This window comes from Momordica charantia, assembly GCF_013281855.1.
Source record: "Momordica charantia cultivar OHB3-1 chromosome 7 unlocalized genomic scaffold, Mcharantia_2.0 BLBB01000007.1, whole genome shotgun sequence".
In the NCBI taxonomy this organism is placed as follows: Eukaryota; Viridiplantae; Streptophyta; class Magnoliopsida; order Cucurbitales; family Cucurbitaceae; genus Momordica; species Momordica charantia.
The window spans coordinates 18,834,457-18,859,121 of NW_028275165.1; the positions used below are offsets into that span (position 1 = coordinate 18,834,457).

Sequence of the window (24,665 nt, forward strand, 5' to 3'; positions counted from 1 at the left end):
TTAAAAATAGCCAAAACCATATTCTCTATGACAAACAGTTGAATTGGTTTCTCGAAAAACCATCAAACTTTAAATAATGATGTACTGCTTTTTAAAGATTAATTTATGATATGCATATTACACATTAAACTGTATTATATAATTAAAATAATCTAGGTGTCGCAGTGATAAATTTTATATAAAAATATAATCGTACAAGTATGGAACTATGGATCAAAAAATATATATCAAATTTCTATCACACAATAGATTTTCTTCCTCTAATCTTAATTAGCTTTACATCATTTTTTTTCCTTCATTTACTCAATAAAAATAATGAAGAAAACTATTTAGTATTTTCCAAAAGTGAATTTACATAGAAATCAGTAAACATTGTTTTCATAAATAAGATATTAAAAAAAGTCTAAAACTAAAACTTTCTAATTTTATAATTCAGATTTTGTCTTCTTCCGTCTTCCGGCGACCGATATCCCACGAGGTTCTCACCCGAAAAGATAACGAATAAAATAAAATGAAATTTCGAAATTAAAAAGTAAAAGAAAAGTCCTCAAATCTCAAAAGACGAGATATTTTTAATTTTTATATATAAATATTTTACTCAAAAGAAAAAAAAAAAGAGTAAAATGTTATATAAAATGCAGATTTTTAAGTCCTCCGACTGTTTCCTCTCAGGAAGCAGCTATCTCCAATTTAAAGCCTTCCACAGAAATTTATTAAATTATATATAAAAAAAAGTACATATATTATAAGGGATCATCCTTATCCAGTTATCCATGAATAAAATAAAATTGAAAAGAAATTCAATAAACATAGTAGAAATAATGTTAATAATGATTTTTTTTTTTGAAATTCAAAATTTAACTCGAAACTTGTAAAAAACATAAAAATTACTATTGCAAAATTCGATAATATTTTTCTTTTATTTTTTACACAGACGATTGGGTAAGCAACTTTGCTGCCCATTACAGAGTAGAATACCCTTGCAACCAAAAACTGAAGGATTTTCCTTTTCTTTTTTTTTTCTTCCCTCGATTAAACAAAAGCACATACGTTTCCTTATATTTACCTATTTACCCCCTAAATTATCTATTTTTACTTTTGTTTACGATATTGAGATTTTCAGTACCCAAAACTTTTTTCTTTATTTATTATTATTATTATTTTTTACGGATTCTCTTTGAGGATTGATGCCAATCCGGTTACGATCTTCGCTCCTCTATCGAGACTCTTCGGTTTGATCGCCGGAGGTTGCCAGGTCGTCGCTGTCACCGCCGCCGCCGCCTTAATGATGGTATTCGAAGATTTCTGCAGCGGAGGAGATGAATCGATTGAATCGGACTCCGGTGATGTGGTGGTCGTGGTTTCGTCGCCGAAAATCAATTCGAATTCTCCGCAATCTGTCTCCGTCGGCGATTGTTCGTCATCGATTTGATTCTTGTCCGTGATTTTGATCTCTTTCAGGGATGGATTTGGAGGTTTGGATCTGATGTGAGCGGAAAGCCATTTGGCTCTCATGTATTCGGCTTTTCTCCAGGGCGGGAAGTGCATCCCCTTCTTCTTCAGGCTCTGTCTCGCGGCCTCAGATACGATCGAGACGATTTGACCGAGCCGATCTGGTTTGCCGACGAAAATATTCGGGAGCAATTGGAGGATCGCCTTGTACATTCCGGTCGATCGAGCGATTTCAAACTCAGATCTGAAATCTATGTCTATCAGGAATCTCTCGCCCTCGAACATCACATCGATGTATTCATATTCCCCTACACGAAAAAAAGAAACCTAAATTTTACTTTTCAAAGATTTCAGTTGAATCCGGAATATAATGGAGGTGTTTATTTGTTTGTTTGATCTGTAGAAGAGGGCAATGGAGTACCTGCAGGAAAAGAAGGAGATTTGTCCCATTTTGATTTACAGATTGAAGAATCGTAGCCGAGGGATGAAAGACCATCCGTTACAATTTTTCTCAGATCATCCTTCCTTTTTTGAATTTTGTTGTTCTTCTCAACGATCTTTGCGGTGTCAGCTAAGAGGTTTCTCTCCGTTACACTGGCGCAAAGAATCAGACTCTGATATTCCCAAAATGGATTTGGATCAATTTTAGTTTCAGAAGCTGAGCGCTAATTTGCAGAGAAAAATTGAAGCGGCAATTACCTTGAGTAAGTCGGGAACATCGGCACCAGATGATCCGATGGTTACAGATTCACCAAAACCACCGCCTAATTCATCGGACTCGTCGTCGGAACTGTCATTATTGTTCCCGTTGAAGCAATTGCAGCGGTTGCGACCATTTTTTACAACTGCGGCCACTGACGACTGCTTCTCGTTGCTCTCCTCTATAAAACTCTGCACCATTTTAGCCAAGCAAATGGAGCTCGGCTCGAACTCAGCCACTCCATCTTTGTTGATGAACTGTGCGGCGGCGGCGGCGGCCTCCCCAGCCGCGATGGGCTTTTCGGCTGAAGAATTCTTTAGAACATTCGGAAATGGCCGATCAAAGAGCTTTCTCAGACGCGATTTTAGCACCGGTTTGCCGGGATCAGTACGAATGGCTACTCTTCCAGTTGGAGGATCAATATTGATGGGTTGGATCTTCATCTGAAGACCAAGCAATCAAAAATGAAGACAAAGACGACAGAGGAAAACGAAGGTACAAACAGGTTTATAGAACATGAATAGTAAAAAAAAAAAAAAAAAGTAATGAATTAAATTAAATAGGTTTTTATGCCTAATCTGAACTCTAAAACCCTGAGGCTCTCTATTTGATGCAGTAATTACCCACCCTCGTCATCTCTGCTCCATTCTCAGAACCAATTAATAAACACCGATTCATAATTAATTCACAGGCTCCGAGTAAATAAAATCGTAGTAGATGAACCCGAAACCGATGCTTCCAGTTTCCTTCTTATGCATTCGGATTCGGCCCCCACTCCAAAATCAAGGGGAAAAAGGAAAGATTACACAAATTGATGAACAATCAGAGTAATTGAAAGCAAGAAATCAATGCCTGCAGTTCTTCAAAATTCATTCCCCTCCACCAACCACTCAAATTAAAGATATAGAAAAAACCCTAAGAAGTCAGAATATACCAAAAGTTTCCCCGAGAACCGAGAGGGATGCTAGAAATGGATACCTTTCCCCGGATTTCCATGGAACTGGCGCGGATAACTTCGTGACTAAGCGAACGAGAAATTTGGATTTTGAATCAGAGCTTTTCGTGAAATACATGACGGCGATGATCGGAGATTCGAAGAGTGCGCGCGGATGTGGACGAATCCGTGGCCGGAATATTCATTTCTCCGGCCCGATGGCCGTCGCCGGTGAAGATGAGTACGGATATAGAAAGTAGCAGGGATTTGTGGTTCTCGAAGGCGGAGTGTGGAGTGGACAAAATTGGGGCTGGACTTCTTTATAGCAATTGGAGATTGCTGACGAGGACCGGCTAGCCACGTCATTAACCGCATGGCGTAGGTTATTTTTAATTTTTGATAATTGCAGATTGACGACGTGGAGGCTGAAGATATCATCCCAAGAGGAGGACACGTGGAGGTTTCCCATTCATGGGGAGTCAATTACGGTGAACTTACAAGAATACCCTTGATTGGTATGGACTGTTTGATGACCCCTCTTGTCCCGGGAATCTCGAAAAACCATCATCAGCAGCCGTGGCAAAATAGTAAATCTCTCGAAAAGTCCAAACAAAGTTTTGGGGTTGCGCATTATTAATGTGCAGTCACTCGGACGGTGCTTCCAGTACATTGATGTAGGACACGTACTTCGTCTATTGGTCAGTGCTTTACTGTAAAATTGGATAACATAAAACCAATTCCATAGACCATACGTATATTCATTTGTTTACTTCAAATCACATTAAATTAGAAAACCATGTTATATTATTACTCTTTTAATTAGGAAGGTAAATCCACATTCTCATCCTATTGGAAAAAGATCGATAAATATAAAAAAAAACAACAATCGCTAGTCTGAATTGTTAGAGTTGATTTAACAAATACAACTTGCCAATGAATTATACGTTGTTAGCTCTCTTGGCTCAGCCGACAGATATATCAGATGGCCGTACGTGTCTGTCAAACTGGCTGATATGGATCTTAACGGTCGATTTTGGTAAAAGAAGAGTTGACGATCACAACTTCATGTCTCTCTATTGATGTTAACCACTTTTCCAACAACACGTTGCAAAATATGAAACGGTTGTAATCGTTGAGCAGGACTCGAACCAAAGCTTATAAACAAGAGGTCTCACTCTACTTCTCAAGTACTCTGTACTATACCTCTCTCTAAGTGACCACATTGTGACTGACTCTAAGTGTCGAAGCCTTTTCCTCTATGTGATTTATGTTGTGCAAGACGATCGATTTTTGTTATTAAGCATGCATGTAATATTAATATTAATAATTTTTAACTTTCTAAAAAATGATAAAATGTTTATTTGTTAATTTAAATATTCGCTACGAATATTTTTATTTCTACAATTTTTACGGACATCGACATTTTATCGATATTTCTATCGAAATCGATATTTAAAACTGTGTTCTTAATCCATCAAATATTGTTAATAAAAATAGGTTCGAGCCTTGTTTTAAAACATTCATAACCTTATTTTAATTCATAAACTTTTAAGTTTATTTCATCAATAGTCTTTCAACCTTGGAAATATCAAGAAGTCTTAATTTTTCTAAATATTTATTTTAACCTTAAAAAATTTTTAAAAAGTTTTGTTTTGGTGATTGTTATTACTTTTCTAATTAATTAGAAGAGCCATTTATTTATTTTTATCAAGAGCTGCTATAAATGTTCTGGAAATACTTGCATCAAAGTGGAGGAATTATAAAAGTTTATATAGATAAATATGATATTTTAACCTCGTAAAAACAAAATAAAAAGTATTTTACTTTTATTTTTAATTGGACGAGAGAAATTTTCAAAATCTTTGAATTGAAAAAGAAAAAAAAGGATGTTGAAAATCTGGAGCCACAATTTTCAAACAATTCAAAAGGAACGAAAAATCAACTGTTTTTGTAGTCTTTCCTCTCTCGATGATGAAAATTTACAGCGTCTTATTTTGAGGATTACATTTATTTAATCTGTAAATTAAAGAAATATCAATTATGTTCCTAAAGATAGAACAATGTTTCTGCTGCCGGTATTAATAAAATGTTGACATGATATACCTGTTAGATAAATATTAATTAACTTGACGTGATATGACATGTACATATACATAGTTCAATATAGGGATGAAGAATCAAACATTTTACTTTTAAAACAAATATATAATGTCTTAGTCAATTGATCTATGTTTATGGGTTGTTGATTTTTTATTTTTTTTTTAAGATTAATCTATGCTCATATGGGATATGTCTAACCATGGCTTCATGACATTAGTAATGCATCACAATAGATGATAAAATATAAAGTTTAATAGAAGTTTGAAGGAATAAATTGAAAAGTTAACCATGTGTTTGGATTAACTTCTTTGGTGATTTTGGAGGACAAAAAATATATTTTAAAATTCTAGATTCAAGAGCGTTTGTAATAAATAAAAATAACTTTGATAATAAAATTAATTTATAATCATTTTTTGAAGAATCACTTTAAATTGATTCTCCAAAAATTGATTCTAAAGTAATTGACGAGAAATTACTGTATAATTTTAAAATTTGTAGGTAAATACTTTTAGATGTAGCGCAAAAAAACAAATTTGTGGTTAAAATATTTTTTAAGAAACAATATGTAACTAAACATATCACATCAGTATTTTAATTAAAACCATTTTGTAGAAACTATTTTAAGAATAAAATAGTTTTTTTTTTTCTTAGAAAGAAAGTGAATTATAAATTATGCTAAACTCACTAGTTAAAAAATATGCTCAAATTAAAAATTATACATAAGAAAAAGAAACATCATGATAAATCAAAATAGGAAATTAAAAACATGATGGTTATAAAACAGAGATGAAAACAATATTTAAATCTCAATTTTTATATAACCAAAAAGAAGACATTAGAAATATAAAATGATAAATTTGTACCACATCGAATAAAGTTATGAGTTCCTTTTTTTTTTCTTTGTCAAGATTTATGATTAAAAAGAGTACTAAGATGCTATAAATGGAGACATAATCAATAAGGTTTCCATTAAAGGGGGACAAAAATTATGCTTTTTTCAAATGTAATTATTCTATTTGTTTAGATAAAGATGTTTAATTTTCATCGCTAATTTTTTTACTAACAATGGTTTCGAAAATTATTTTTAAATACAGAAAATATGAATGTAGACGAATATTTCTAAAAAAGTATAAAAATAAAAAAATTCTGACTAAATATTTTATCCTTTTATATTTTTTAATATCAATATTATGTCCCTATTAATGATATTTTGTTGATATATATTATGATCCTATTACAATATAGTTGTTTTACGATCTTTTTACGGTATTATGAAAATGTCAATTCATTTCTCACGTCGGTGTTGAATTCATGGATGTATAGAATGTTGATATCTCGATGAAAATTTTATTATCCTACTAGCAAGTTTAATTCTAAATTAAAATAAGATTAATCGAAAGTGATTTGACAGTTAACTAGATGTAATCGAAAGTGATCTAGCAACGTAATTCCAACTTGAATGACATAATTCAACTAATCAAGGCATTAGAGATCTCTTTTATAAGTTATAGGTTCGAATCTCCACTTCTCTATCCAAACTGTAATAATATTTGAAAACGGTTGTTCGTGAAAGGACACAAGCTCTCGTATGATATGAATAGTCTGTGGGGTAGAATTTGGAGGACATTTAGGTATTATTGGAAGACATATTATTTAAGAAAGAAGAGAGTACAATAAAAGAAAGTTTCATTGGGACGACCATGGCTGAGTAAATAAGCTGCGGTTACGCCTTCATTTCATATCTTTAGACGATCAATTGGCTGTCCTTTTACTTCCATCCAGTCCTTTTCAATTTTTCTTTTTGGTCAATAAAATTTATTGTTCTTTCTTTCGCCATTTTTGTTTTTTACTTAAAATATAAATCGGGTAAATCATAAGCGACTTCGAAAAGTTTATGGTAAATCTATGAATTTTCAATCATGTTTATGTGATATGCAAATTATGTTGGGAAAATTAAAATCCAAAACTTCAAATCCATAGATCGAGTTCCCATTTCAATTCTAGAGAATTAATACCAATGAAGCGGAAACATACCTTGATCCATAATTAAACGTTATTGAGTGGTCACAAATTAGCCTGTCCACAGTACGAATAAGAAGATATTCTCCTTAACTCTCTCTCTCAAGGGATGAAAAAGAAGGATCGTGATCTTTCTGACTTGGACACCATAACTCATCTGTGACCAACCAAATAATTACGGTCGATTACAAAGTTTTAAATATTTCCAATTTGACCCCTCATCAATTTTAAAACTATTTTTTGTGGTATCTATATATTTTAGCTGTTCTAACAAATGGAGTTGACTACGTTGCATTAGTAAAGAAATGAATGAATCCTTCCATCGAAACTCCAGAAAAGATGAAAGATAAACGTATTACGTACTGAAATACTATTTGATTAATAACTATCCGAATCTCTATTTTTTATATTTATATTTTTAAATATTTTATATATGTGTGGTCCCATATTATTGAAAAATTCCAATATATTGTTGGTTGATTTCGGGCAAGTCCAAACGTTTGACTGGGTTAATGAAGTTAGTAATAGAAATGTATTAAACACAAAACTAAAAGTTAGGGCCGTAAATATTTTGGTTTTTGGTTTTTCTTGTTTTTAGTTTTTGGTTCCTAGTTTTCTATTTTAAAAAACAAAAACCATTTGATAATATTTTTTGTTTTTTGTTTTTTAAAAATAAAAAACTAAAATATGTTTGGTAACCATTTTTAGTTTTTTGTTTTTAAAAAGTTAGAAAATTGAAAATACAGAGAGAAAATTTTATGTAGAGTAGAGATGACAATTGTGTGAATGCGAGAGAGGATGCTCTCCCCATTCGTGCTCGTAAAAATTTTTAGTCTCCGTCTCCACCTCGTTCTTGGGTCCGAGACATGTTCTCGAGAAAAATTATCGGTTTTATAGTTTTTTAAAATTATTTTTAGAATTTAAGTATGAAAAAAGTGTAATAAATATATATTAATTATTTAAAAAAATGGAATCAGGGACGGAGACAGGGTCGGGACATGCATTTCCTATCTTTGGGACCCGACCGTGCGAAAATTTTTGTCTTGTAGAGACTATGAAAATACAAGTTTTAGAGAGATGTAAATAAACTTTTGAAAGCTAAATTTTAGAGAGAAATAAAAACATTTAGAAAAGAAATAGTGCAAGAAAAGTAAAAGACAGCAAGAGAAAATTTTGAGGAAAAAATAATAAAGTCAGGAAAAGATATGTTAAAGAAAAAAAATCATAAAGAAAGAGAAAAATTATAGTGGAAATAAATTTACAGATAAAAACAAGATTCAAAGTATAATTTCTAGAGAAAATAAATAAATACAAAGAAAAATAAAAGTTACAAGGAAAGAAAATTGGAATTTTCAGAGGAAAAGTAGATTACGAAGACAAAGAAAAATTATAAAAGATGAAATTTTAGAGAGAAAAAAGTTAGGAAAAATATTAAAATTTTAGAAATAGAAATGAAACTGATTTTTTAGAAAAAAAATAAAAAAATATATAAAAGTTTGGAGAAAAACAAATAACAATAAATATTCAAAATATGAAAATTTGAAAACTAAAGTTTGCAGAGAGAAATTAAGAGATAAAAAAATTTTAGAAGAAAAAAATCAGATTTTGAAGAAAAAAAACCTGTTTTTGAAAACTATTTTTTTTTTGAAATTTATATAGAATTTCAAAATGGTTTTTAAAAAACAAAAAACGGAAAATTGAATTGGTTATCAGACAACCTATTTTTTTAAAACTAAAAACAAAAAACCATATGGTTATCAAATGGACCCTTATAGATCTATTAAAGTGTTATTGAGGTGCGGGAACTAAATAGATACCCACTCTAAAATTTTAAGAATTTTTTAGAGTACAAGAATTAAATAGACACAATTTAAAAAGGGTGGGACTGATTTTTTTTTTTTTTTTATGCAGAGATTAAACTTATAATTTAACCTTTTAAATTTTATTTGCACAATAACTTTAGTTTTTGGTGGCCATTCTATCACAATATTCTGATAAACAATTTGAAAAATGGTCCCTAACTAACTTTATTAATTACTCTCTAAACTAAATTATTACTCTTTTAAAAATTCATGAATCAAATCAATTACGTTGAGTTTTATAATATGTGTTTTCATTTAGTTTAGAGTGATGTAGTGATAATTGAAAATGAAATTAGACTAAAAAATAAAACCACGATATCAAGATTTTAATCTATTTGTTTGTTTGCTAATCTCTCTTCTTTTTCTTTTCTATTAAAATAATATATCACTTCGATTTTATCATATGATTAGATGTGAAAATGGATTAGAAGTAGAAAATAAGAGGACGATTTGATTGTTAAAGTCGTGTTAATTTTATTTTTGATATTTTTGCTCCAATCAAATATTGTTATCCTCTTTTAATTTTTTCTTTTTGACGAATCATATATTATTATCTTACTTTTCGATGTTTGTATCATCAAAATTTTATTTTGCAGTTTTTTAGTACAACGTATGGGATGAGAAATTCGAACTCATGATCTTTTAGTCGAATATAAGTATTTTAATTCGTTGAGCTATACACAGGCTAACAAAATTTTATTTTCGTTATTACTTAATCAATTTTTTAATGTATAAAAAGCTACACTTAAATTTTACAATAAATAAAATTAATATAAAATCATTTTTATGTAGAAATACTATTATAGTCGTTTTACTTTTAAACGTCCACTATCGTTCCTGTAATTTTAATTATTGTTCATTATAGTTCATATAGTTTCGAGACGTCAATTTTGGTCTATGTATTTTTTAAAAGTGACAATTTTGTTCATCTCATTTCTTTTGGTCATAATATTTTATCATGACTAAATTTCTTAAAATTTAGCCACATATTTGTGTTAAAAAGAGATTTCATTGGGTATAAATTTTACAAATAGAAACCAAATTAGTCACTTTTTAAAACTACAGGAACCTAAACCAACAGACGTTTTTGAAGGTGTAAGAACTAAAATGAACAAAAATTAAAAATACAAGGATAAAAAATGAACGTTTTGAAAGTAAATAAATAAAAATGAACCGAAATAAAAAAAATACATAAATTCATATCACCTTGATGGAATATATATCTACCTTAACCAATTAATTATAATTAAAGTTGGCAATATAAAGTGATACAATATTCATTGTATTGGCTCAAATAATTATATATTCTTTTGATGATAAAAAGCAAAAGTGATTAACCAAATCATTATGGATAATAAATTAAGAAATTCCCCACCAATACGTTTGTTGCACTTTTTGATGTTTTTAGCTTTAAAGAGGCAAGATTATCGATGCCACCTCAATTAGTGAGCTCTTTTAATGATACTTAGTTGAAATTATTGATTAAATTTTCTATCTTAAGCTCATGATTCCCAAACTTTAAAAAGCTAATTTTGGGAACATGGGTTTGTCACTTGCTTTTGGGGCTTCAATTGCTTTTATATTTTCCCAAATCTATTCACTTTTCGTGTGCCTAGTGTAGGATTAATTATTTTTATAAAAATTTTGTAATTTTTCAAGTAATTAAGAAGAAGAAAAAAAAAAGATACTTAGAGAAGTCATGGGAAATTTTCACAAAATTAACTAAAATTGTGTCTACATGCTTTTCATTAATCCAATTTCTGTCACCATCCAACTTCCATTAATGTTTCCTCTCTTATCTATTGGGTTTTGTCAAATCTTGAACAGCTACGAAGTTCGTGAATGTTCACGGTTCAAAATGCGACTACACTTGTTGCCCTTATGCTATCGAGTTCGTACACGGTCAAAAATTACCTCAATTTTATACTAATAGTTTCAAATTTATCATTTTTGTTAGTTCAACCACATGTGAGAGTATGGAGATTCAAACTTCCAATATTTTGGTAGATCATATATGTTTCAACCAGATAAATTAGACTCAAATTGACAATTTATCATTTATTATAACTATAAATAGTTTCAAAACTATTATAATTTTATAACCGTTCTTTAAAAACTACAATATCTTTTTCTAATTCATGCCCCATATATTTCAAAATTTTGATTAGGTAGCTTCGATACATTCTAAAATATTTATATAGTATTTTTTTCCTAAGAATTTAACAATCGTAATCAATATGTTGTTATTTTATTTGATAATTGATATCCACCTCTTAATATATAAAAATTTCAACCTTGATGTAAATAAGAAATTTTGAGCTCTCCATGAATCTTGTGAACTTCCCAATAATCTCTCTTTTTCCTTTTCTTTTTGACACTTGGGAAAAAGAATCAAAAGGACATCCACTTTCTTTTCTCAATGGCCAAAGCTCTAATTTCAAAGCATCCTTTGATGTGTATTTCCAAGGCTTTCAATGCTTTCTAAAAATTAAAAAAAAAAAAAAAAGATTGGATTTATCCTCTAGTTTAATAGTTAAGTTTTTTTAATCTCGTGGTAAATTCTAACCATTTAGTAGATTTAAGTTTAAACTAATATAATTCAAGCAGATGGAAAAACAAAGAGGCTAAACCATGAATCGGAAAAATGGTTGAGGTCATGAAATTGAACTTCAAAATTGCATAAAGTATTGAAGTTAAACTATAACAATGTGTCTAAAAAATAACTAATAAGTCATTCAAAATTTAGCAAAAAAAAAAAAAAAAAAATCTAAAATCTCAAACATTTATAACCGAGATAGAGGTCAATCAAAAAGGCCAAAATGTTCAAACCCAACACCAAAAAATCTAGATTCTACTCTCCATAACTTACCAGTACTATTATTGAAACTAATACTTCCAAAATATTTTCATGAATGTAGTCATAAATCTTCTAAAAAAAAGTAACTACGAATGTCAACTTCAATACTTATTAGATAAAATTAAAAGTTCTATAAGATTAAATTTGAATCACGTGATTTAATCGGGAGGCAAAAGAGTCAAAAATCCTACCCAGCATTAGATACGAGTCTAGTTTTGGTAGGCACAATAATGGGTTTAGATCGGCAAAATTCAAGACTTTGGCCAATTATAAAGAAAGAAAGGGTAAAAGAGGCATAAGATGTGGGGTTTTCATGAATTTTACAGTACATAATAGAAAGAAAATGTGTCATTTTCCATCACAATAATTGGAGTTTGTTTTAATGTTTGATATGTCTTAAAAAAATAAAAAATATATATATAAAAAATAATGTTTGATCAAATGGATATCATTTTCACAATTTTTCTTGGAGTAGATGAGAGGTCAAATCTTCTTTGGTCATACTCCTAATAATTAGAGCAATTAAATAAAAATTAAATGTGGTTTGATTTAGTTGGTTTAAACTACACCCTTTTATTATTTATTCTAGTTCAATTTTAAATTAAAAGAATTCACACTTGTCTCTGAATTATGTACTTATATTCCTGTACATTTAAACTTTTGTAAAGTTTAAATAATATATGAAAGTTGAAGGCATAATAGAATCTAAAACTCTTCATCAATATATTATATTCTTGGATTTTATCAGGGTAATAAATTTTAATCAATAGGTAGACATTTCTATGTATTTATAGATTCAACATCAACAATTTTGGCCAAACCGAACATAGCTCAAGTGGTTAAGACACTTATCTTTGATCAAAAGATCATGAGTTTTCGTAGTATCACAAAAATTAAAAATCGAATTTTTAAAAAAATAAATGTCAACAAAATATCAATAACATGGACATATTAATATTAATATTGATAATTTTACCTCGTTTAGAAAAGGTAAAATATTTATTTGTTAATTTAAATATTTATTATGAATTTTTATTTTTATAGTTCTTTTGAAATAGTTATCGATACAGATATATTAACTAATATTTTTATCGATATTTTTATTTCTATCGATACCGATCTACCTGAGATGAGTTTAATATAATATGAAACATGGTTTGTAGAGTAGGGGAAAATGAAAGTGATTGGTTTTTGGGTTTTGGAATTTGGTTTTTGGCATTGATCAAATTGTCCAAGTAAAGACAGAACAAGAAAAGGACTGAAAAATTACCCTAAAATCCAACCAAACTCATGGGGATTCCAAACTAATCCAACAATCATAGATTTTTTTCTCTAAAGAAAAACTAGTGGAAGAAAAAAGGAAATTAGGGTTTTGAAAGATGAGATCCCTATCAAAAGGCCTATTTTGATGACCTACCTAGGGAAACCTACTTAATTATCCATGGTAATTAAAAAGCTTAATCAAATTAAAATATATATAAATGAGATTATTGATGATTTCAAAAGGTACTTGCAATTATTAATAAATGTTGTTTCATGATAATTGGTCTTACCAATGAGATCATCTGGGTTTTGAATTTCAACTTAAATAAATATCTTCCCCAAATTATTTGTGGTTGTAAATATGGGACATTGAAAATATTGTAAGGACCGTCCAATTTTTAAGAGTTTATATGTAACTTATTAATGATGTAATTCGCTTATATAAGTTATAAATAAGTCAACTCCCTTTACTTTTTATTTTCGGTATGGTATCATATTTTTTGACAGCGATATAGTTTCACATCATTCATTATATAATATAGACAACCATATATAAAGCTATTGTGACTTATAATATCAGAATAACACGGTTGGTTAATAACAAAGTCTATATGAAAAATTCATCGTCCATAAAAATTATTCACATTACGCATGCTTTTGAAAGTTACAATTTTCCCATTGTTTCTTAAATTAAGGTTATGTTAGTTATGGTAATTTTTTAAAATAAATTTATTATTATATAATTATTCACTTTGTATTATTTTTGTTAAAACTAATTAGAAAAAAAGAATTGTGTTGATATCTTGGATGACAATCGAAAAGAAAATGATCAATTGTTTAATTAAACTTAATTTTCAAACATAGAAACTGAAATAACATAATAAATTAATTAGTGACGTGTATAAAAATAAACGAGACTAATATGAAATTATTGTAATACCGTGTTTCATACCACAAAATTCTAGCGTCAGAGTCATGAAAAATTTAGGTAGAGCCGTAAATTATACTCTTTTATTGAAAAAAATGTTATACAGTAAAAAAGATATGATTTTTTTTTTTTTTGTTCATCTATTTAGAAGAAAAGTTGGTGTGACAACAATGTAACATTTTCTTTGAATTATTTACAAATTAAAAAAAGAAAAAGAGAATAGGAGATGGTGATTGATGAAGACATAAAGGCTTTAGAATAAGAGGGGAAAATAATAGTATTAAATCATTGTTTTAAATGTAAATTTAGACAATTAAGGGTAAAGAAAATTAGTGGTTTCATTTTGAATTGTTTTATTCTCTTCCTCCAACATATAAGATACCTGTTTTGGGATACTATTTAAGGGTTGAAAGTAAATTTACAAAATATTATAGTTACCAAAATTGTATTTATTTATGTAATTTTTTAAAATAAATGTATCGAAAACAAAAAATAAATAAATAATCTCAACCGACCAACTATGCAGTTCATTAGACACGTAATTTAAAATTTTAGTAACCGATTAAACACAATTATGAAAATTAACCCATTTCTAACAAAACAATATTATTTTTAATTATTTCAAACTAGAAAGTTTTTTTTCTTTAACGATAATATAAAAATACAGTGCAAGATTATCGTATTAAAAAAAAATATGCAAAAACAAATTTATTACCTTCAATTTTAATTGTCAATAATGGCAATATTACAAAATTTCCTTTTTAATGATAATAAGTTTGAAGAGGTAATCGTGGGCCATTCACAGAGTCCATCCACAATTTGGGACCCATTAAGATGCCAAATATATCACTTAAAATCACATATGTCATAGTGTGAATAAAAATATATTTTATTTTATTTTATATTAATTGAACCACCAATATTTTATTTTAAATGTTAAATAAATTATTATCATGAGCATCCCTCGACTCGGTAAATCATATATTTTAGATATAAATTCTCACTATACTTGTTATTGAATTAAAATAATAGTAATAAAAAATAAATTAAATATAATCTATCACAAATCATTTCTATGTAGCAGTTAATATGTGGCTGTCAAAGCTACTTCCAAGATATTATCTCTCTATTAAAGTAATTAATAAATAATTTAACATATTTATCTAAATTACTCAAATGGTAGTTAATATTCGATTAATTAAGATCAAAGTAATTTGATAGGTTTCTCTATTTTAATCAACATATATTACTTATATAAGTCCATAAAATTAAGAACAGCATTTTTTTTTTTTTACTTAGAATTGTTCCTTCCATTTTCAAATTTAGGCCATATTGGTCCACTCAATTGAGAAAAGAGAAAATTGAACAATTTTTTTTCAAAAAATTGTAATGGGGACCTTTTATTATTACTGGATTTCAAGAATGACTTTTTTACCATGATTTAAAATTATGGACAATTATACTTGATAATTTAACCAATTTGTAATCTTTTTTTTTATTATTATTATTTTACCCTTTGAGGTCATTTCTGAAACCAGCCTATAATTCTAGACTATGAATAACGTCAAAATTAGGAGTTTGAAGCAAGTAAATTTGAACTGATTTGTACTGAAATAAATACAAAGTTAATATGTTAGTTTAAGCAAAACAAAAAAGAAATCTTAAAAATCGATGAAATTGATCGAGATCAACTAAAACATTAAAAATAATCTAACGAACCCAAAAACTATTCAATATAAACGTTCCATAAAAATCAAATTAAAAGTTGGGAGTAGAGATCAAAGAGATGAATCCAGTTTATAGGAACAAAAACAAAAGAAAGTGTGTATTTGGCACTAAATCAAATCAAGGTTGATGGTTGAGCAGCAAACCAAATGCTATGATTCTTGGCCATCTTCTTCTGTTTCTTCTGCAATATTGGTTTTCCAAACAAAAACATGATTTGACTTGAGGATTTAATGATGTGTTTATTCACAAATTTAATGAATCATTTGGTCTTGTCCACAGATCTATAGAAAACTTGTCTTTTCAATTTTCTTCTGTTTTTAGTTCAACCAAAGATGCATCAAATGAAGAAGGAATACATGAAAACTAGTCAAATCTGCAAGCAGGATCGCATGTTGTCAAAATTATGATTTGTTTTGTCTATCGACAACTTACGATTTGAGTTATATTCATAACCCTTTTTGCATTGCAAGCATGTGTAGGATAATATGATTATCAGTCATCGATAAAGTTTAAGTATCGAAGTTTCGAAGGAGGAATCGAAATATCAAAGTATCGAACCATGTTCAACTCTACAAGCATGGTTGAATGTGATACCACATCGAAAAAAATAAACATTTATAGATAGAAATTATTTATAAGTTCATCAATTATATAAAGTAGTAAAATGATCATGGTTTTAGGCAAGTTCCACGTCCCCAAGATGCTTCATATCAACCCCAAAATTCAATTCATTCAAAGCTAAAATACATGGTATAACATAATGCTATCCCGAAAATTACATACATAGTTCCTAGACCATGATTGTTCATAGAACATTTATCTGATAGTCATTAAAATGTTACAGATAATAAAAAGAAATCAAGCAAAAAAACTCGAGTTCAACTCGACGTTTCAGATGACATTCAGGAAATCTCAGAGGCAAAGATAGGAGAAAAAACTGAAGCTAGTGTTTTGATCTCTTTTCCTAGCTACTAAATAACAGATCCAGAAGCTTTGATAAAGTTAAATAATCTAAAGAAATGAAAAAACAGCAGCAGGCAACACAGATCAGCCTATCTTTCTCAAGGCACATTCATAACCTGGATAGACTGCAACATGTCTGAGACAGCAATTACAAGATCACCTGATTTGATCAAGTTTCTGGCTTTAAGCAGCAAAAATGTTTTGTTGAGGTTGTTTTCCATGTCCTCAGAGAAGCTCAGGCGGAAGGGAATCAAGCCCCATTGCAAGTTAAGACGTCGCCTCACGGATGTTGTGGAGGTAAATGCAAAGATCGGGCAATCGGGTCGGCAGCGGGACAGGAGAGATGCCATGTGGCCTTTCCTTGTGTAGACGAAAATTGCATCCACCTCCAAATTATTGGCTACGGAAACAAAGCTCAAAATTAGTTGCAATAAGCAACAACAAGAGGAAACTACTATAAAGAAGACCGCAGCATATCGAGAGACCCAACTCCACTAACTATCTTCCATGCTGCATCTTTACAAAGCAATAACCATTTTTGTGAAATGATATGAGATACTGGTTGTGTTCTTCATGGTACTAAAGCATATAGCTGGACAAATAATTGAATGAGGTTGCTATAGCTACCCTCTAAATAACTAGTGGATGCAGATGCAAAATTTATATGCCCCTAATAACCATGAGATACAGATCAAAATACATGGTGTAATTTCTTTCATGCATCCAACAGTGTAAAACTATCAATTCCAGCCTTCTCCACGAATTTCTCCTATAGCTAGTGAGAATATAGCTTTGTAACCACTTTAGATATCCAGGGATATGATAAAGCTTACCCATTTTGGCAGCTGAATTGCAGATCTCTTCTGAGATACTATCTGAGAATGAAGATCCAACTTCTGGGAGTTCCATAGGTTCATGGTGTTTCTCTTCCCTCCACCACCTCTCAATCCTTAGACTGACACTTCTCAAAACAGCTAATGCCTTGTCTGGGAACTGGCCCATGGCGGACTCACCAGAGAGCATCAGGGCATCTGATCGCTGCCTGACAGCCTCGGAAACATCGGCAACTTCAGCTCTGGTGGGTGTTGGATATTCGATCATCGACTCAAGCAGCTGAGAAGCAACAATAACTGGCTTATTTAACTGCCTGCATAGTTGGACGATCTTTTGCTGGACTGATGGCACCTGTTCCAGTGGAATCTGAGCTCCTAGATCTCCTCTAGCTACCATAGCCCCATCCGATGCTCGAATAATTTCTTCCAAGTTCTTCAATGAGTCCATACTCTCTATCTTCGCAATGATGGAAATGTCACTGCATACCATGGAAAACAAAAAGAGACATAAATATAAAGGTGTACATATAACAGAATTTAAGATAAAGTTCGAAGCATTAGAGAGGGAGAGAGATAATTTGTTCGTCAACCACCCTGTCCAAATTGAAAACTGATTTTAAAAATTTATTAAAAGTCAACAACAACCAAGAAACTCAAAAGAAATACATCTAACTTGGGAATCAGAGGATACTAATACATACTTGAGATGTATTTGATCTCCCAACAAACGTGAAAACCAACAATGAGAGGTTCATAGCTTCAGACCCAAATAGAATCAAAGAAGAACAGATCAGCACATTACTAAATTTCTTCATACCTGCCACGGGAACGTGCAGCAATATAGCTTTTGAGGTGTTTAATCACTTCAGCGGACTTGACAAATGAAATGGCAAGAAAATCAACGCCTTCTGCAATCCCAAAATCAATATCCAACCAATCCTGAATTCATAAATTATGCACATTAGACTAGAAATTAAGTCACTGTATCAGGGTAAATTGCATCGCTAAGTTGCACGAAAGATTTAACTTCAAACATCATGAGACTAGGATCCAGAAACAGATGCAATAATGAGGTTACATGAAAGGTTTTCAGTATGATATAACTACTACTCTCCCATCAAACATTTCCTTCTAGAATTCATGGTGCAAATTATAATACTCTCGACATGATCTTTCAACATAAAATTAGTTACTCAGCCAAGTGTAAATAGAAAACACTCGAGTTTCTGGCAATGCCAAAATTAAAAGTTTAATATCTAAGCCAATTAAAACAATAGTGTTTCATTATGATTGGACAGTAACGATCTTTTCATTTCTAACATAATAAAAAATAAGTTAACATTTTCTAAAACAGTAATCTAAAATTAGCGATGCACGGGTTGAAGAAAATATGCAAGACTAGATGATTCAAGTTCTTGTAGTCTGTAACTCTCTGGTGTTGGTTATGCACAACGGCAATTAGTAAGCCAGTGAGCTAAAACAAATTGTTTAGGTTGACCTAAGGAAATGACAGTTCAAGGAGCAAGGAGGCACCTACCTTAGAAGAAATTGTAGGGAGCATGGCATTACGTTCTCGTACCAGATGTCCATCCCTCCAAAAAGTCAAATTAGCCCGTGGCAACAACAATCCCGGGTCAGTACACAGGCACTTAACATCCGGCCCAATCTTTTCGATTACCTCAAATCTCACCATTCCACCGTCAACAAGGAGGTCATCACCCACTCTCACATCTACACAATATCAGTTATAATTCAAGATTAACAACAATTTCATAGAATTTACTACAATTATGAACGCAGATCCGACCACATATGCCAATTCCCAGAACCATATCTTAGATTCTGCACGAATACAGTAAATGCCAGAGAAAACTTTTAATTTAGGATAGAATTAGTAACCTTCTGCAAACCCCTCATAGTTCACATTAATAGTGCGTTCTGGGACTGGCAGTGTTGAATCGAAAGCTCTGACGCTGAATGTCCAGATTTCACCATCCTACATAGAACAGAGCAAGCAGTTATACACGTCCCAACGGCTTCAGTCGGCCTACTTAAACTGAAGTCAGATGTAAGATAGCAGAAATGTGAGACCATCATTAAGAGGATTTATTGCTGCAATAAACTACTTATTGCTGAATGTCCAGATTTCACCATTCTCTCTCATCTTGCTTTTAAAACAACGTAAAAGGACCCATCTTGCTTTTAAAACAACATAAAATTTAAATGGGTAATACAAATGCCTCCGTCCGAGGTGAAGCCCGATCCAGTTTAAGAATGATAAAAATATTAAATTGGGCGAATTTTTGAGTTTCAGGCAGAAGAAAGTTGAAAATCACATTCATCTTATTCAGCTCGCCTGTTGGTAAGCCAGATAAAACCCAGTACTCAAAAAGTTCTAAAAAGACAATTCAGATATAAAATATTAAAATTAGGACACAGACCAGCAAAAGTTTCACCAATTGTCCTCTACAGAAAGATGGAAAACGATGAAAGAACAAAACTCACTTCCGCTTTAGCTGAAGAAGCTCCTCCAAGGTCACCCATGTGAATTTCACTCCCTTCAGTATCCATCATGATGGCCACTGCATAGCCCTTCTCCTCATTGAGCCTCCGCACGCGTTCAATCACATCCCGATGCCACTCCCGAGTTCCATGGCACATATTGATTCTCGCCACATTCATACCGCCAACAGCGAGCGCTTCCAGCTGCTCGAATCCGCAAGTAGCAGGGCCAATAGTACACACAAGCTTCGTCCTCCTCGTACTCCTGAAGCCATTCTCCTTCAACTCAGCCTCCGTCACAGCGTCGACCTCAATAGAGCTCGCATCAGACACAACCGGCGCATACCCACCTCCGCCGCTCGAGCCATTTTCGGAAACCAAGACTTGGGAAGTGGAGGACGCCGGTAGAGGATTGAGATCCGGAGAGGAAGAGGCTCGAATTGACGATTTGGTGAGAGTGAAGGGGAAGCGGAAAGCGGCGGTGGAAGGGGCGGATTTTGGAAGCGAATTTTTGGTCAGGGAGAGGGTGGGAGAGCGGGTGGTGGTGGTGAAGAGTTGCAGAGACTGCGCCATTGCGAATTGAAGAGAGAAATGGGAATTGAAGGGGAGAATTATAGCAGAGAGAGGACGGAGATGACGAAGACGGTGGAAATTTTTGGCGATGGAAGCTTTGGAATTGCCGCCGGGAGATCGACGGCGGAGAACGGCTTAGAGATGGGACTCAAAAAGGATCGGATCGGATGGGATGAGGTTTATTGCGGGTTTTATAGTGTGACGTGGACGGTGACGATTGGCTTCAATAATTTGTTATTTTACGCACGATAAAAATATGTTGACAGTTTTTTTTTTTTTAGAATAAATTGAACGAAATTTTCAAATTTTATCCCACGTGAGTCAATTTTAACTCATTCTTCCAATGGTATTATATGATTATTTTTATTAGAGTAATTTTTATTTACTTTATTTTGTGGCCAGGTTATTGTAACATGATTTGGATTTATATGTTTTGGTTGAATTTTATTTAATTTATTGATTGGTTATAGAGCAATTTTGAGGTATGATTTTGAAAAAGATATTATCTACCCACAACTTTAGTGTGTAAATAACATTTCGTGGAAGAGATCTATTAATAAAGTCGAGTTTGTTCTTCATGGACAATCCAATGATCTTAGAGCGACTCCAAAACATGTAATTATCCTATGTAATAAGCTCAATAACTAAGGTATCATTGTGGTGTAGAAAATAGGGATTGGTGTAAGGCTCTGTAACAATCGAAGTAATTGAAAGAGATGCAGCCGAAGCGATCAAAATATTCAGAATTGGAGCAATTGAAATAGTTGGAATTGGAGCGATTGAAATAGTCGGAACTAAAGCATCTGAACTAATATAAACGACGAGGAAGAAAACTAAAAAGCGACTGATACCATATTAAACGCAGAAGAAATAAAATATTGGTAAAAATAAAATTTGTATTACCTTAACTCAAAACTATACACCTATTTGTTTTCTTCGTTTTTTTAACAATAAACTGTTAATTTTTTAGTAGTCGTAAACAACGGTTGATCAATATACACTTTTATCTTTTTAAATATTAAAAAAGACGTTTATGTCACAAATAACAATATTAATGGATTTATTACGAAAGGTTCGAATAAACTAAAAAGACATAAAAGTTTATCATTTTATACATGTAGATGTTCATCGTATATAATAAACTTTTAATCGTTACATATTAAAACCATTAAAAAGATACATCACGGTCTCGGGTTTCTACTTTGATATGCTTAAATGTTTTCTATATATCAACGATAATCCAAAAAAGAATGTGCAAAGTGAAATGAAAGACCTTTATGGAAAGTTTTTTTCAAATGAATACAACATTTGATTTAAAGAAAAACTATTCACAAATGTTCCTAAGTTGAAGAAAACCTCTGCAAACAACAAATGAGAATGGGAGTTAAAATCTTCAAAGTAGCCAAAAGGCCATGATCTATCCATCACATCACAATCTCCCAATCTGTAAGAATCTTAAAGAGAAACCCCAAACACCATCACAATAACCAGCATCTGCAACCTTTTGAATCTTGTGGCCCCTCGAACCATCGATCCCATTGTGGGGTCAGAGGGCCGTGGGTTCTGCAGCAAACCGAAAAACAGGGGCAGAAGAAGAAGAAGATTTTTAAGGGCTACAGTTGCAGAGAGAGCAATGAAATTAAAGAGGAAATGGAGATCTTACTGTGGGAGAAGTGGGTCTGGTCTTGTTTCCACATTGCTCAGCATTCTGACAGGTTCAAAAACAGCAATTTCACAAATGAATTGGAGAGTTTCACACATTTTTTTTTTCTTTTCATGGATACTCAATTCAGCAGATCCCTAATAAATTCTATCATGCTTACTCTTTGCATGCTGTTGATGCCTTGTCCAGCTTTTCTAGCTGTTCCAGTTCTTCCTGCAGTAGAATTCACAATGACACTAACTTAACACCTCTAGAACCGACACGTATCTTGAATCGATGCTAATAATCACAATCAAGCAGCTCAATGAAGTTTATTCTAACCGAACAACTTAAACTTTTGAATCCAAAGATGATATAACATGTAATCAGGGCAAAGAGCCTGAAGTCTAAATCTATTCAATGTTATTTACTCCCACCATTGCGTACTAATAGTCTATATGTTTGATCTCGTGGATCAAATTGATACTGGAGCATACAAGTCAAAGGAAGTACGGAAAAATAAGTTTTTGCGTTTAGTAGGTGATTCTCTGAGTGAGGATTATTAAGGCAGCTCATTAAGTATATGGTTAGTAGTTTTGTATTAGTTGTAAATCAGTTGGAAATAGTTGATATCTGTAACAGAATAGTGTTCTCATCTTCTCTACAGACTCTTCTATATAAGTCTATAAGAAATTCTCTTTTATTCAAGAAATGATAATATGAAGCTTTGAGTAACAATTGTTGAATTCATGCTTAATTCACTTCTGTATTTAGGATAAACATGTATATATTGAGATCTGCTAGTCAAAATGTAAGACAGATGGGAAAAACAAGAAACAATAGACAGATGGGAAAAACAAGAAACAATAGTATTGCTAACGTCTTTCAGATTGAAATAAAAGATTTCTCGAGTCAACCGAGGTTAAGACACCACTGCATTTCCTAAGGGATTGTAGGTTCGAACCCTCACCGTAATGTTGCAGCTGTAAGCACAAGAACACAATCTGCTTTTTCTCTTTAAATGTTATTGTACAGAGCATCATATTCAGAAGTTTTGAAAGCCAAAACCACTTAAAATTCGCATTCAATCGACAACTGCACTAAGCAAGAACTCGGAACCCCACAAATTTTAGACAGTATCCCTCTAAAACCATCAGAACAGAATCTAAGTCGACAAGAACACTAGCACAATACAATACTTCAGAGCAGTTTCCCCATCCAGAAACATTTGAAAATTAAGTACAGAACTCATTTACATTTCACCTCAAGTTCGAATCAAAATTTCTCGAGTTTCAAATTCCATAGACGGGCGTCTGAAAATCAGGGAAGCGATAATTTACCACAAACCAATTCAAAATCACACACGATCGGAAACCCAAAACGAAAGAGAGAAAAGGGGACAGACCTCGAGAAACCTTGCTTCTTGCTCGAGCCGCTTCAGTTCGGCCTGTATCCTGTGCTTCCCTCTGGTATCGATTGTAGAAGAAGACTGAACCCGTTGGGTTATCGGGCTCGCGGATTCGGACATACCCGATCGCTCCTCCGATTACAAGAATCCAAAATTCAAGCCCTAAAGCTGTTGTATTCTATTTAGTCAAAAAAGATCAAAGAGACGCCATTAGAGAGGAAGATAAGGAAGACCCAGAAGCGTTTATGGCGATTCCATGAACCCTTTTTGGTGTAAGTGATTATGGGATCTAAACAGAGAGAGAATTTGGCGTGGCGTGGCCGCAGCAGCCGCTAGGGGTCCCTTTCTTTTGGTGGGCTGTTCTATTAAGCGTTGTTTTGGCCCTTTTTCAGGCGAGTGGAGAAGAAAAATAGGGCCGGTGAGTATTTGGATGAAAGCTGGTTTTCTTTTCTTGTCATATTCTATGAAATTTCTTCACTTTTCTCACTTTCTGTGTTGTTCTTTTGTCTCTTTGTGGCCCTTTCTTCCCTTGTTCTTTTGTCAGTGTATTTAATTATACAGAGCAAGTACAGAAAAACAGTGGAGAATGGGGACGGTGATGACTGAAATTTGAGGCTAAAATTAGGGTTCTCCTAAGATTTTGAACATGGTACTTTGCAGGTGTTTTGCTTTTGATGTTATTTTGGGAATATCAAATCTTCAAAACTGTTTGAATTATTGAGAAAGTTTTGTTTTTGCTAATGTTATTCCTTTGGTTTGGTGTTCTCTTTTCATTCAATTAAACTTCAATGGGTTGAACCAAAAAAATTGACTTTTTCATGAATAGCCATTAGCCATCTTTGAAAATGTCTTCATATGAAAATGGTATAAAATATAATCGTAAATAAAAGTGGAGTAGGGT

General features: G+C 32.0%; 3 protein-coding genes and 1 long non-coding RNA gene across 4 annotated transcripts; 1 reads left to right on the forward strand and 3 right to left on the reverse strand.

Annotated features, from left to right (window-relative positions):
• Nucleotides 1-869: 869 nt before the first annotated feature.
• On the reverse strand, nt 870-3,793 carry LOC111009886 (uncharacterized). The gene is made up of 4 exons (XM_022283118.2): nt 3,131-3,793; nt 2,152-2,595; nt 1,874-2,066; nt 870-1,760 (listed from the first exon to the last, which is right to left on the reverse strand). Exons 1-4 carry the CDS (start codon nt 3,146-3,148, stop codon nt 1,165-1,167), a joined length of 1,251 nt encoding a protein of 416 aa, XP_022138810.1. The 5' UTR covers nt 3,149-3,793; the 3' UTR covers nt 870-1,164.
• Nucleotides 2,506-2,836, forward strand: LOC148210500 (uncharacterized). Its single transcript, XR_015792352.1, has 2 exons — nt 2,506-2,647; nt 2,769-2,836. It is a non-coding gene; the product is annotated as an uncharacterized LOC148210500 (long non-coding RNA).
• Nucleotides 3,794-16,553: 12,760 nt separating the features above from the next.
• PKP-ALPHA (Pyruvate kinase family protein) lies at nt 16,554-20,875 on the reverse strand. Its single transcript, XM_022282825.2, has 6 exons — nt 20,145-20,875; nt 19,539-19,635; nt 19,177-19,370; nt 18,457-18,578; nt 17,640-18,118; nt 16,554-17,206 (listed from the first exon to the last, which is right to left on the reverse strand). Exons 1-6 carry the CDS (start codon nt 20,712-20,714, stop codon nt 16,905-16,907), a joined length of 1,764 nt encoding a protein of 587 aa, XP_022138517.1. The 5' UTR covers nt 20,715-20,875; the 3' UTR covers nt 16,554-16,904.
• Nucleotides 20,876-21,967: 1,092 nt separating this feature from the next.
• LOC111009539 (guanine nucleotide-binding protein subunit gamma 2) lies at nt 21,968-24,359 on the reverse strand. The gene is made up of 4 exons (XM_022282634.2): nt 23,762-24,359; nt 22,538-22,590; nt 22,378-22,422; nt 21,968-22,277 (listed from the first exon to the last, which is right to left on the reverse strand). Exons 1-4 carry the CDS (start codon nt 23,882-23,884, stop codon nt 22,193-22,195), a joined length of 306 nt encoding a protein of 101 aa, XP_022138326.1. The 5' UTR covers nt 23,885-24,359; the 3' UTR covers nt 21,968-22,192.
• Between the last annotated feature and the right edge of the window lie 306 nt (nt 24,360-24,665).

What these genes read in the sequence shown, in the direction of transcription:
- LOC111009886 (XM_022283118.2), bottom strand. An exon ending in ATGTTCCCGACTTACTCAAG is followed by an intron (nt 2,067 to 2,151) that starts GTAATTGCCGCT and finishes TGGGAATATCAG; the next exon opens with AGTCTGATTCTTTGCGCCAG. An exon ending in ATCTCCTTCTTTTCCTGCAG is followed by an intron (nt 1,761 to 1,873) that starts GTACTCCATTGC and finishes TTTTTCGTGTAG; the next exon opens with GGGAATATGAATACATCGAT.
- PKP-ALPHA (XM_022282825.2), bottom strand. Translation starts at nt 20,714, where the DNA reads ATGGCGCAGTCTCTGCAACTCTTCACCACCACCACCCGCTCTCCCACC. An exon ending in CTATGAGGGGTTTGCAGAAG is followed by an intron (nt 19,371 to 19,538) that starts GTTACTAATTCT and finishes GATATTGTGTAG; the next exon opens with ATGTGAGAGTGGGTGATGAC. An exon ending in CAATTCAGCTGCCAAAATGG is followed by an intron (nt 17,207 to 17,639) that starts GTAAGCTTTATC and finishes TTGTTTCCGTAG; the next exon opens with CCAATAATTTGGAGGTGGAT.
- LOC111009539 (XM_022282634.2), bottom strand. Translation starts at nt 23,884, where the DNA reads ATGTCCGAATCCGCGAGCCCGATAACCCAACGGGTTCAGTCTTCTTCT. An exon ending in AAGAAGCAAGGTTTCTCGAG is followed by an intron (nt 22,591 to 23,761) that starts GTCTGTCCCCTT and finishes ATTCTACTGCAG; the next exon opens with GAAGAACTGGAACAGCTAGA. An exon ending in GCATCAACAGCATGCAAAGA is followed by an intron (nt 22,423 to 22,537) that starts GTAAGCATGATA and finishes TGAACCTGTCAG; the next exon opens with AATGCTGAGCAATGTGGAAA.